The 12,305-nt window shown below is 38.4% G+C and overlaps 1 protein-coding gene across 2 annotated transcripts; it reads right to left on the reverse strand.

The window, feature by feature from the left end:
- Window positions 1-624: 624 nt before the first annotated feature.
- Window positions 625-5,003, reverse strand: ERMN (ermin; the record flags this gene model as incomplete). 2 transcript variants are annotated; one of them, XM_082630520.1, is made up of 3 exons in its annotated part: window positions 625-1,148; window positions 3,994-4,086; window positions 4,739-5,003. In XM_082630520.1, 3 exons carry the CDS (start codon window positions 4,977-4,979, stop codon window positions 625-627), a joined length of 858 nt encoding a protein of 285 aa, XP_082486646.1. The 2 variants fall into 2 exon arrangements, with proteins under 2 accessions (XP_082486646.1, XP_082486645.1); XM_082630519.1 differs by having other exon boundaries at window positions 3,994-4,026; window positions 4,739-4,979.
- Between the last annotated feature and the right edge of the window lie 7,302 nt (window positions 5,004-12,305).

Here is a 12,305-nt window from a genome sequence, read left to right on the forward strand (position 1 = left end):
CATCTTGAGAACATAAAGCCAACATTTAGTAAACAGAATTTTCCTGACTGACAATTGCTCAGCCCCTCTAGTGAGAAAATTCAGTGAATGGTAACACCTAGGAAGGCAGCCTATACAGAATTTCACTCTGTACATGCCAAGGAAAACAACTTAAAATCTGAAGATAATAGGAAAGGCAAAGTATTTTGGAAAGTTTATTGCCAGAGTCTATAAAACCATGTTTTAAGGAAAGAGAGATTTGATACTAGACTCTCTATCGCCCTCAGTGTACAGGAAGAAAGACACCAAAAGAAATACATTTCATTTCAAATAGTCCTCTTTCATTTGATGACTACATTTCCCAGCATTGTTACTTTTCAAGTCAAACCGTTTAGTGCTTAGCACACAGGCTATATTAGTGAGGATTTAAAAAGCAAATATCCAAGAATGAATCTAAAGCTTTTTGATTTGAGGTTACCAGACTGAGTTTTGCCTAGGGTTATTTCCACATTATTCTACAGTGAAACAGAGACTAAGCTTCCATTTCTTTATAGGGGATGACTCAAGGCATACAAAGATGCATCTCAGGAAAATAGAATTAGCTTTTGCTTTAGTGGGCATGAGAACTTCTCAGTTCCAGTTAGTTTATAAATGCATCATAGACTCGAATTCATCAATTCTTTGCTTGGTGTTCCCCTTTCTGATCTTCCGATAGGATATCGTATTGTATCTTGAATAAGCATTTCTGGAAATATCACCCTTCTTCCCAAAGGTTGGCTGCTCATCAGGTGTGACAGGTTGGGAACTGGGGCTGCTCAGTGGGGAGTCCTCACTTGCATCGCCTTCCTCTTTTAACTGAGAACCCTCTTCATTTTTTTTCTTAAATTCTATCACTCGAACTTCATCTTCATCATCCTTGCAATCATCATCATCATCATTATTAATTTCTTCACCCCAAACCTCTTGCTCCTCATCATGCTTAGAATGTAACACACCAGCTTGGCTAGGTTTCCGAAATCCTAACCATTCAATTTCCACTGCCTGATGTTGAGTTTTGTTCTTCAGATCCTCATCTTCTCTCTCTCCTAAAGGCTGTTCAGCAATCCTTTCCTTTCGTCTACTTAGTTCTTGGTTACTGCTGCTCAAAGGAATCTTCTCCCACTGATGTCCTGTAGCAAAATCAATTGGTAATTGAGATGTGTAGAGATTTCAAAATACCACAGATTTTCCAGATTATATTTCTGGACAATCGTTTTCCACCAAAATTTTATGGGATATTGTTTTGTGGGTTATTAATATGTTTTACACAAAAAGATAGGCTACACCATCAAATTAGCTTGGAAAACACTGCATTAAACACAATTAAGTAAGCCTCTTCAGAATTTATCCAAGCCTTTAAAATACTAATGAATATTAGCATCCAGCAGCCCAACCTCATTTGACTATGGAGCATTTTTGTTGTGGACTACTGTATCTAGTGATACTGGTATTCCCTGAGACACACTTTTAAAAATCCTGTCTAGCCTGTCATGAGTGGATATGTGAATATATTAAAAAATATTTGGGCCTAGCTCCTACACACACACACACACACACACACACACTCCTCAAGGAAAATTAGAAAAAAGCCTTTCTTCCAACAGTAAAAATAATGAAATAATGACTGTCAGTGACTGGTCACACTCAGAGTAACAAATTCAGTGTTTACCACCATGCTTCTCAGAGTTCTCATGTCCTAAAGTACCGGCTATGGAGGAGGAGTACAGATGGCCAAGAGTCATGTGCTGGGCTAATGGATGCATCAAGTCCACGAAAGGACACACTATATAGCCTAAGATCTGCCACTGATTTCTAGTGAGTCAAGATTTAAAAATCATGTTGAGGTCATATCTACATAGTGTTAGGTTAGCCTATTATTTTCGACATGTCCTTAACCGACAACTAATTAACTTATTTGGTACCATGCAGTGACTTTTAAGAGGCTCATTTAATTCATGGCAAATTTCACTTTTCAAACACATCCTATCAGCATATCCTCAAAAATATTTATTGAGCATGAAAAAATGAATTAATAATAGGAGAGTAGAGGTTGTTCTCAGAGCTTTCAGCCCTGAAGGACTTCTGTGGGAAGCTTCAGCCTGCAGTGCACATGACTCAGGGTTGTGTTCACTATTCCCTTTCAACACCATAACAGTCTTTATATAAAGCGAGAGGCACTGTTCTTCTTTGCCCTTCTCCTCCACAATTTCCTATTTTCACTGAAAGATGTTGACAAGTCCATTTCCATCAGAGATTTTTCATTCTCTTCTCATTTTGTTTTCCCAACTATAGGAATCAGGTTGTAAACTTACACAAAGAGATAGAAGTGGAGGTGGTTCATCTCTCCTCATTAGCTGTGCACAGCTCCTATCAGGCCACTGGCATCCAGTCAGTGTTTTTTACATCATAAATAAATAAGTATTAGAATGTTTGCTATAATTTTAAGCTTTGTTTTGTTTTCTTCTTTTCCATAAGAACCAAAGAAGCTGATCTTTTTGCTCATAGTCATGACTTGGGCATGGAGTTGTCATGCATGAAATTACTTCTTGACTTTAAATTATAATTCTTTCTAAGCATTTTTAACATCTTCCTATTTTTCAACTCAGGAGTATTCTCTTTGGGGACTTTATAGCTGTTTGCCACTGTGAAAATAAAAAACACCAAAATGTGTCCTTCTAACCCTACAGGAGGAACGTGTTCCACCAAACACGAAAGGATTCATGCAGGGAAAAACTCACCCTGAGACCATCCACTTTAAAAATCCAGACTGCTTTTATTCTTTATTGAAAAGAAATGACAGATCATAGAAAACTATTGTCTCCAGTGACTTTCTGATCAGAAATTTGAAAGGGGCTCTAGTTGAAAGGTTGAGATCCCTGCCTCTCAGAATTTGCTTGTTCATTGGCAGTAGAAGGGTTAGGGTGAGAGGTTATTTAGTCCATTTCATGGGGTTTAGGTCTTATAAATTATCTGTGATAATGAAAGAGCTTGACAGTGACTGTTGCTTACTACATTCTTCTTCGAATGACTACACAGTGGACCACCATATGTAGTCAGCAGACAGTCTGAGAGGTGTCCAGGCAAAGGGGACAAACCCAGGAAACTGCCAACAACCTTATCCTCCTAGGCATCTACTATTTTGTGTGATGTTCTAATATTTCAACCAATAATCTCTTCAATGTTTTACTTGTTAAGGTCCTAACTAAGCTAAATCACTTAGGTCTACCAAGCTGACTTCAACTTTGAGATAAGATGTTTATGGCTGCAAGAGAGGATATGAATGATTAATTGATAGATTTTTATCTTCCACTTTATTTTGAAATTGTTTGAATGTAGGTGTCTCCTTAGAAGTCTAAAAGATTTTGTGTCTCTTAGACTCTTGAGTTTATTTGAAAAATAATATAGTCATTTAAAAATCAATGTTGTTTTTATTCTCCCATTTTTCTGAAAGAACACAATTAAAATTAACTTCTTCACCTGGAAGATTTCTTTGACAAGAATTAGGTAACCATTTTGTGCTTACAGCAGAGGCCTAGAATTTTCCTATAGATCCAATAAATTTATAAGATTATTTTAAGCAGTATGCCACCAATGGTAAACTTTTAAGATAAACCCATTTTTGAAATGTTTACATCTTGCAAGGTGCCTGGCACAGATTTGAAGACACTTAATCAAAAGGAAAGGTTTACTTAGTAGACTAACTTATTAAGACGCAGATATCATATCATCAGGTCAAAGCATGCCAATCAGTTATACCGATCCATGCAGTCCCAGTCTTGAAGAGTGTGTAATGCTTTCTAAGGTGGAACCCACAGATAAATCCAGACTCCCTTATCTGCCTATAGCAGCTTTGAGTTTTTGAAAGCATTACCTGGATTGCTTTTTCAATACCACACTCACGTAACATCCCATGCAAAAACTGTCTTCCACATTCCATCAAACAATTTCTGTGTACGAAATGGAAGTTCCTCTTACCTTCTCTGAATGTCATTTCATCGACACTTGTTTCTTGGAGAGAAAGATCTGTGATGGCCTTATGAACAATATAGAGATCCTCTTCTGGTTTTTCTGGGAAGAAAACCCCCCCACAAGATTAATATTTTAACATTTAAGTAGTCTAAGATAAATAAATTACCAACTAAGACTCTAACAAGGTAGATGTCTTTGATTTTTGAGGTCACTAAAAATAACCATTTCATTCTTCAAACTCATTTTTTCACTGATTCCTTTTATTTATGAGCATAACGATAACCTCTCCTTTAATGTCTATATAAGTTTATAGTACCACGAATTCAGACACTTTCAGGTAGATTTAGAAAGAAAAGTTGATTTATGAATTCCTTCTGACTGAATAATAATGGTGCTGTCCATATAATAATAAATAACAGTAGTTAACATTTAACTAACAGTAATTTTCACAACAACTGTACAAATATCAGAACTATTATTCTGCCTTCTTCTAATGAGAAAACCAAGGCTTCGGGAAGCCAAGAAATTTGTCTAGGGTCACAGAGCTATCAAATAAATGAGCCTGGATTTGACCCAGGGCAGAGATTTAGTCCTTATGCTCTGCAGCCCCTGTAGGATAAGGGACTGCATTTGGGCAGGGGCAAGGGTGGGAGGATGTGCAGCTTATTCCTGTCATAACACTTCATCCAAAGATTCCTGAGTGAGTTTACAAATCAAATCAAGCAAATTATAGAAAAGGAAAATGCTTTACCTTTTAGAATCTTCTCATCCATGGACGAGTTGAGCAGTATGTTCTCTTGTAATTTTTCACTTTTCTTCTGATTGCCTTCCCTGGGTTCATCTTCAAGACTAGATTCTACCCTGCAGTATGGTGGGGTGCCATCCATATCACTGGCTTCTTCCATGATTTTAGTGATTTTTTGTTGACCGTTTTCAGGGGGTGTATCCCCATTACACTCAACCTGACTGAATGTCACTGGAACGTCTGTCATGATGTACAGTTGAGTCCGACTTGGAGAGAGCTTTGGGGAAGATCCTTGATACGTTCTCTTGCCTTCAAATCCAGCTCTTACTCTAAGGACACAAATGACTTCCTTTAGTGCATAATAACAAGCTTCTTTTCCTGAAGGTGTGCAGATAGAGCATAGCACAAAAGTAATAGAATTTGTCAGATTTGCCACCAACCCATGAGCAAGAATCTGGCCAATCACCACCTTCTTTGTTGCTCAGCAGTCCCACTTGCAGAATTAATGGCAGCCTTTTGATTTACATAAACAAACAATCCGAGGCAATCAGCCTTTTGTGTTGGCATGTACAGGGGGACTTTCAGCTTGTCAGTCCCCCTCTGGGAACAGAGATTTTTGTCCCTTTTCATAATGGCCCTTTGTCATTTTCCTTGTAACAGGAGCCACAATTGTTCCACAGCTTTAATCCAGAGAGAATGACCACCTTGAGGCATATTAGTTCTGTATAACCAGCTTAACATTTCCAAACAGATTTTGTTCAAGTACAACCTCAGCTATTTTGTAAAGGACAATGGCCTCTTTTCTTATTTATTAAAGAATAAAAACAGCTTATCAAAAACCTGTAAACAGGACAACTTTATTGTAAGTGGCTCTGGCAGCAGATTCCCCGGTATCCTTTCGGGAGCCCAGAGAAGTAGATCTAAGAAAATACAAGCATAAATTCTGCCGTCTTGCTAATATCAAAAATTTTACATTTCAGTGATGTATTCGGTCTATAGCTTCTTATCCTCTAGTTTATTCATGTCTATTGTAGCTCAACCCATCCTGTAAAACCCTAGTATAATTGCCTCCATGAAATCTTCCCTTCCTCCAATCAGAATTATTTTCAATATTCCCTACTGTTGTTTCATGGTGCTGGTAAAATTATAAGGCACCAACACTGTCTGCCTTTGGGGGAAACAGGTGATTATATAAAACATCTGCCACCTACCATTCCTTTCTTCTTAAAGTAAGACATTAATTCTTTTCTTTGTTGAATCTCATCTAGTGCAAAATGATTCCAGAGCCTTTGCCCATGCTGCTCCCGCAGCTTGGAACACCCTTCTCTTCCTCAAGGCCAAACCCCTGGCCTAACCAGCTCCTCTGAAATACCATTTCTTTAAAGACACTTTCCCTGACCCACAGGATTAGGATGGGACTCCTGTTACACATTACCTTTGTCCTTCAGAGTGCTTTTCACAGTTGTGATTAAATAAGTAATTGCACAGTTATCTGCATAATGTCTCTCACCGACTAGAATCTAAGCCTTATATGGGCAGGGACCATGGTTAACTTACTTACATGTAGTAAGTAAGCATGTAGCATATGGCTTGAAATAAGTAGGTACTGAATAGAGAAAAAAAATTACTGTTGAATAAATGAATAAATGTTACTTCCTAGAGAATACATTTAAGATCTTTTCTAAAGGGAAGAAGAATAGAGGTTTGAGAGTAATTGCACATTTATCATCTTTAAAACTGTGTCTAGGGCTGAATGCATTAGGGTCTCTATCAGGGACGACAAATACAAGGCACTCTGGTCTTATCCCCTTTCCCCATATACTTGGAGGATATCTCTATGATCCTAGAATTCTCTCCCTTGTCATCACTAACTCTTCTCTACCCAACACACTGATTATTTGTTTGTTTGTTTCTGCACAGGAGGAAAATTAAATTTCCCTCTACCTAACACACTGATTATTTGTTTGTTTGTTTCTGCACAGGAGGAAAATTAACTTTCCCTCTACCTTCTTCTGAGTTCTTGTCTAAGATCCCTGTAATAAAAGATAGATTAACAAGAGAAAAGGGAACAGACATTTATTAATATGTTGTTAAAAGGTAAATTGAGGTATATTAAAAATTTTAAGAGGTTTTTTTGAGCAAAACTCGATTCTAACTGGGTAATGTTAAACTGGAAGTGGCTAGGAGCACTATATGGGACAGGAAATGGGGAGACTTTTATAGAGAAAAGGCAGAAGCAAAGTAAGGAAATTACTGATTGACTACAGCTTAAAACCTAGTTGGCTGTTTGTGACTGGCTGTCCTTAGCATTTTGATTTCGGGAGCGTGAGGAATATATAGGCTTTTATTTTGGTTTGCTTATGGAGGCCACCAGACACTAGAGCCACATTAGTCCAATGGCCTCCTTGTCTAATTAATTTAACAAATATGCCTCATGTATACATAGGAGATACCCAGGAAAACCTAGTAACTCCCTAAGATGGCCTAAGCCACTCCCATAAATATCATCTCCAGCTAAAGACAAAAGAGAAAGGTGTGTGCTGGGGGTGGAACAGAGGAGGCCAGTTAGAGGTTTCCAGGAAAAGCACAGTAAACAAGGGTATGGTATGGTATGCAGATTTAAGTGGCTGCCTTCTCCACTGACAAGATTCTGTTATGTTTTAGAGTTATCCTTCTCTTCCTGGTACAGAGAGGGAGACACCCTTACAAAGGTAGATCTCCTTTATAAGTGTCAATTTCCCTTACAAAAGATAACTTTCTATTTTCTGAGCTTCTCCAGTGTCTGCAGTTTCTCAAAAATAATTAGCTCAAAATAATCTTTATGCCAAAGAGACACATTTTGGAGTGGCATATCCTAATGCTCTTCATTTGGTTGTTTGTTTGTTTGTTTTACAAACTTTCATATAGGATTTACTACATGTTAGGCACTGTTCAAATGCTTCACAAATAGTAACACATTTGATCTTCAAAACAGCAGGGTAAGGAAGGTGCTATTATTAGCCTCATTTTGCAGAATAGAAAAATTAAACACAGAGAGATTAAGAAACTTGCTGAAGGTCACACAGCTAGTAAACCTACTGTTGAGAGTTTGCAGCTTAGATGAAGCCAAGAGCCATCTGGTCGGGGTGCTAATGTTTCCTTGGGCCAGAGAACCCACTGGGCTCCAGCCTGATGAATTAACCGTCTAGGCAGCAGAAGTAACTCTAGCCAGGAAAGGGCAACAGAAGGCCTGAGGTGTCATCAAGGACTTCCCAAGACAGACACCCCAGCTGCTGAGGACAGGGTTGGGAGGGTCAGGGAGTTTCCCTCCCATCAGAAATAACAGAGCTATTCTCTTAATTCAAAAATCAGAACCTGGAGCTTCAGGGCCAGGTCAGTCCAGATCTAGGGCAAGAAGAAAATATAGGGGGGATTAGATGGGAGGATGCAGAGACTAACAGCAAAGCTAGGAAAGTACGGGGACATACTAGATTGTGAGATCCAGAAGGGCAGGAAATAGTACTAATTCAACCGAATGCCCAGCAATAAACATAAAAATGTAGAAGCGCTCACATTAGCTTTGAAATCCTGTCTCCAACATCTGTTAGTTCCCTCGAGACTGCCAAGCACTTCAGGGACACAGCAAAATTTTGTTTCTCTCTCTTACTCTTAGATTACTATGACCATATAGCAACTTGCAACATGTACCTATAGCTTAGTTTTTTTTTTTGTTTGTTTGTTTTTTTCTTTTTGCGGTATGCGGGCCTCTCACTGTTGTGGCCTCTCCCGTTGCGGAGCACAGGCTCCGGATGCGCAGGCCCAGCGGCCATGGCTCACGGGCCCAGCCGCTCCGCGGCATATGGGATCCTCCCAGACCGGGGCACGAACCCGTATCCCCTGCATCGGCAGGCGGACTCTCAACCACTGCGCCACCAGGGAGGCCCTATAGCTTAGTTTTTATGGGGATTAAAATTTGGGGGTGGGGGGAGGATTATCTTTTTTTCTAATGCCTTGCTTTGACTTTTTTTTTTTTTGGCATTAGAATTATTTCAGATTTAGAAATATAGAAAAATGATCCAGACTTCTATCAGCCTCGGCTAACCAGTGTGTTCACTTCTATAAAAAGCCAGGTAAAATGTTTGTAACGTGTATAAGTTTTCCTACAAGTAGACGGCAACACAAATACCATTTAGCTCCAAAATGAGTCTAACAACCAAATAAAACACAGGGTATTTTATCCATTAAGAGGTATGTTGTCACCCATTGACTGTAACAACCTACAATTTGTAAAGTGTGTTTGAATTTGCATTCAATTCAAAATACCATTGCACAATCTTCACTGCATGAAATATGACTTTTTTAAAAGAGAATTTACTGGAGTATTTTTTTTCCCTAGTTATTATTCTAAATGGTAAAGCATGTCATATAAATATAACCATTCTGAAATCTATAACAAAATATGATAATGAAAGAATCTTCACATGGGAACTTAAAAAGTATCAAAATTACATTATGCAAATACCCACATTTCACTTGTCAAATGCCAAATGATTAATGTTAAGGCTATATTAGGTCCAGCTAAGGAGCCAGGATAACGTGATTTGGTTCACTTAAGGGACTAACATTCCAAATTGACAGGACAGCCCAGCTAAAGTGAACTGTTACAGAAATACAAAATATTATAACATCATAAAATCAATCAGTAATCATATATCTCACTTCGAAAAACAATAATTGCCTACCACCTTGCATAAATTAAATTAAGTTGATTACCTTATGCCATCTTCGTACCTTGTGTTTATATTTAAGCCTAGCTTGAAGCAATAGCTGTCATTTGGGCAATATAAGGTCTTGAAGCAAAGGATGGTGTCTTCCAGGCAGCCAGTAGTGAAGTCTGTGGGTAACACTTGAGGTTTAAGAATTTAATGTAACAAAATTTAAAAATTCAACTGTTTTTTACTAAAAGTATGCTTTCCAGTCTTGGAGATGGGATCGGTTGGAAGGGGATTGTTAGTTATCTCTCTAAAGACCAAGTCTTTCTTATACCCCAGGAAAGATACATGTCTTTGCAGCCCTAGAATCTGGGGCCTAGCTTCTCAGTGAGTCACTGTTTACCATATTTTAAAAAGTACTGGAAGAAACGGGCTAGGAATTTGGTGAGGATTAGAAGAGAGTGTAGTAGCCCTGAACAAGAAGCCACAACGTAAATCCCTGTGGCCAAGGCAGGCAGGTGGGAGTGAGAGCACTAACCAAGAATTAAGAGGGCCCCCCCCCTCAAATAAAGGGCAAATGAGCATTATCAGCGACCCTTATAATGATCAAGAGGATGGACTCGGTCATCAGATGACCTGGCATGAAATCTTGCTCTGCTGTTTTGTGACCCTGAGCCAGTGTACAAATCAGGCATGTTTGGGTTGCAGATTACAGAAACTCAATTCAAAAAATCTTAAACTCTGGATTTAACAGATCATTTCACTAGAAAGTCCAGAATTGGCTTTGCACTTGTTACGGATCCGAGGATTTAAACAATGTCACAGGTAACCTTTCTCTCTCTGTTCCAAGGAAGGTGACGATTAGGAAGTATTTGGGTGAAACTTTTTTCTAGGTCCCATAAGATTTCCAGCTGAGTGTGATAGGCTGGATGATGACCACCCCGCAAAGGTGTCCAAGCCCTAATTCCCATACCCTGTGAATCATTACCTTACAGGGTAAATGGGACTTTGCAGACATGATTAGATTAAGGATTTTGAGATAAGGAGATTATCCTGGATTATCAGATTGAATCCAATGTAATAATCACAAGGGCCCTGAATAAAAAGAGGTAAGAAGGTGAAATACGATGTCACAGGAGATGTCACAGGAAAGCAAGAGGTTGGAGTCATACAAGGAAGGGATCATGAGGTAAGAAACATGAATAATGTCTAAAAGCTGAAAAGGGCAAGGAAATGGAATACAAAGCCTCTGAATGGAGTACAACCCTGCCAGCACCTTGATTTTAGACTTCCAACATCCAGAACTGAAAGAGAATAAATTTGTGCTGCTTTAAGCTATTAAATTTGTGACAATTTGTTACAGCAGTAACAAGAAACTAATACACTGAGTTTCTTGTTTCTCTGCTTTCATTTTCATTGACTGGCTAGGGGCAGAAAATTCAGATTTTCCAACTATTTGTGGGATATATATTTTTGAATCTTAATCATCTTGGATTGCTTCCTACTGGCCAAAAAGACCTCTCATCCTCTCATAATAAGGTTGTATTTTCTTCTCGCTCATCTGTCCATCAGTACAGGTTTGACTGAATCTGTAGCAGTTTGCTAAAAACTATAAGAAAATTACAAACTCTCAAGCATCCTGATATTTTTCTATCAAGTCTTCTAAAAATCAATCTTTAGTAGGAAGTGGTCCTAATCAAGATTTGAGGGGACAGTTTAGAGCAATGATGGTCAGTTTCACAATCAGGAATGAGAGAATTCTCATTTCTTTTCATCACTCCTAGTTATCCAATCCCACATTTTAAGGTCTATAATCTACCTTTCACTCTTGGTGTCCATTTCTTTGATATATAATGTTTCACTGGTTGAAAATGAAAGACGGTCCATTCAAAACAAATTCCACAGAAAGGAGAATTATTCTGGCTTCCGGAAAGTTTCATTTCTCTCCCTCTCTCTATTTCTCTCTCTCTCTCTCTCTTATTGTTCTACTTTGCTCTATATTGATTTGTTTCTCAGGTAAATTCTCTCAAGGTCATAGCAAATACTTCTCCAGCAACCTTAAGTTTACATTATCAAGATAATTATTAATATGAAACAGGAGCATTTCTTTCCCATTAATTCCAGCCCAAGTCCCTGTGATGGCCTTCATTGAGCCACTTTGGGATATGGGTTAACTCCTGAGCCAGTTGTTGTGACTTGGGGGATAGAATCCTCCAGTTGCCAGGCCTGGGATAAGTGTCCACTCCTGAGCAGAAAAATGGGCAAAGACAATGAGAGGGACTATAGGACAAACAAACAAACAAAACCCAGACATTAGCAGATGCCTACCTTTTGAAGAGATTCAGATCTCCCATCAGTGAAAGATAGATTCTAATATAATATTCCTCCTAGAATTGTAAAAACTAAATGTGTTAATCCAGGGAAACTGTTTAGCACCATGTGGCATAACAGATATTCATTCATACTTGTTTCTTTTTTTTTATTGTTTTATCATTACTTAGTTATGTTACTATTATTATGACTGCTAGCCATGTAGCTTTGGAAAAGTCACTTAACCTATCTGAGCCCATTCCTTCATATTAATAAGAATGGTAACACATCCTTTGTCATGTAACAGTAAAAAACAAGTTAATATGTACAAGGTGCCAGGCACAAGGTTGGCACATAGGAGAGAACCATGAAGAGGAGATATTATTTTTATTGTTATCTGAGAAAGAAGGAACAGGACCACACCTATCTTATCTACATATGCATAGATATTTTTTTTACAAACCAAATGCTGAAATTTGACTTCTGAGAAGGTATCATTAGATCACTGAAAGCCTCTTTTTCACTCAGTAGGAGGCAATGCGTGGGCTGCTCCCGAGACTGACACACATATA

The sequence above is a fragment of the Mesoplodon mirus genome, assembly GCF_964341445.2.
Source record: "Mesoplodon mirus genome assembly, chromosome: 8".
Classification (NCBI taxonomy): domain Eukaryota; kingdom Metazoa; phylum Chordata; class Mammalia; order Artiodactyla; family Ziphiidae; genus Mesoplodon; species Mesoplodon mirus.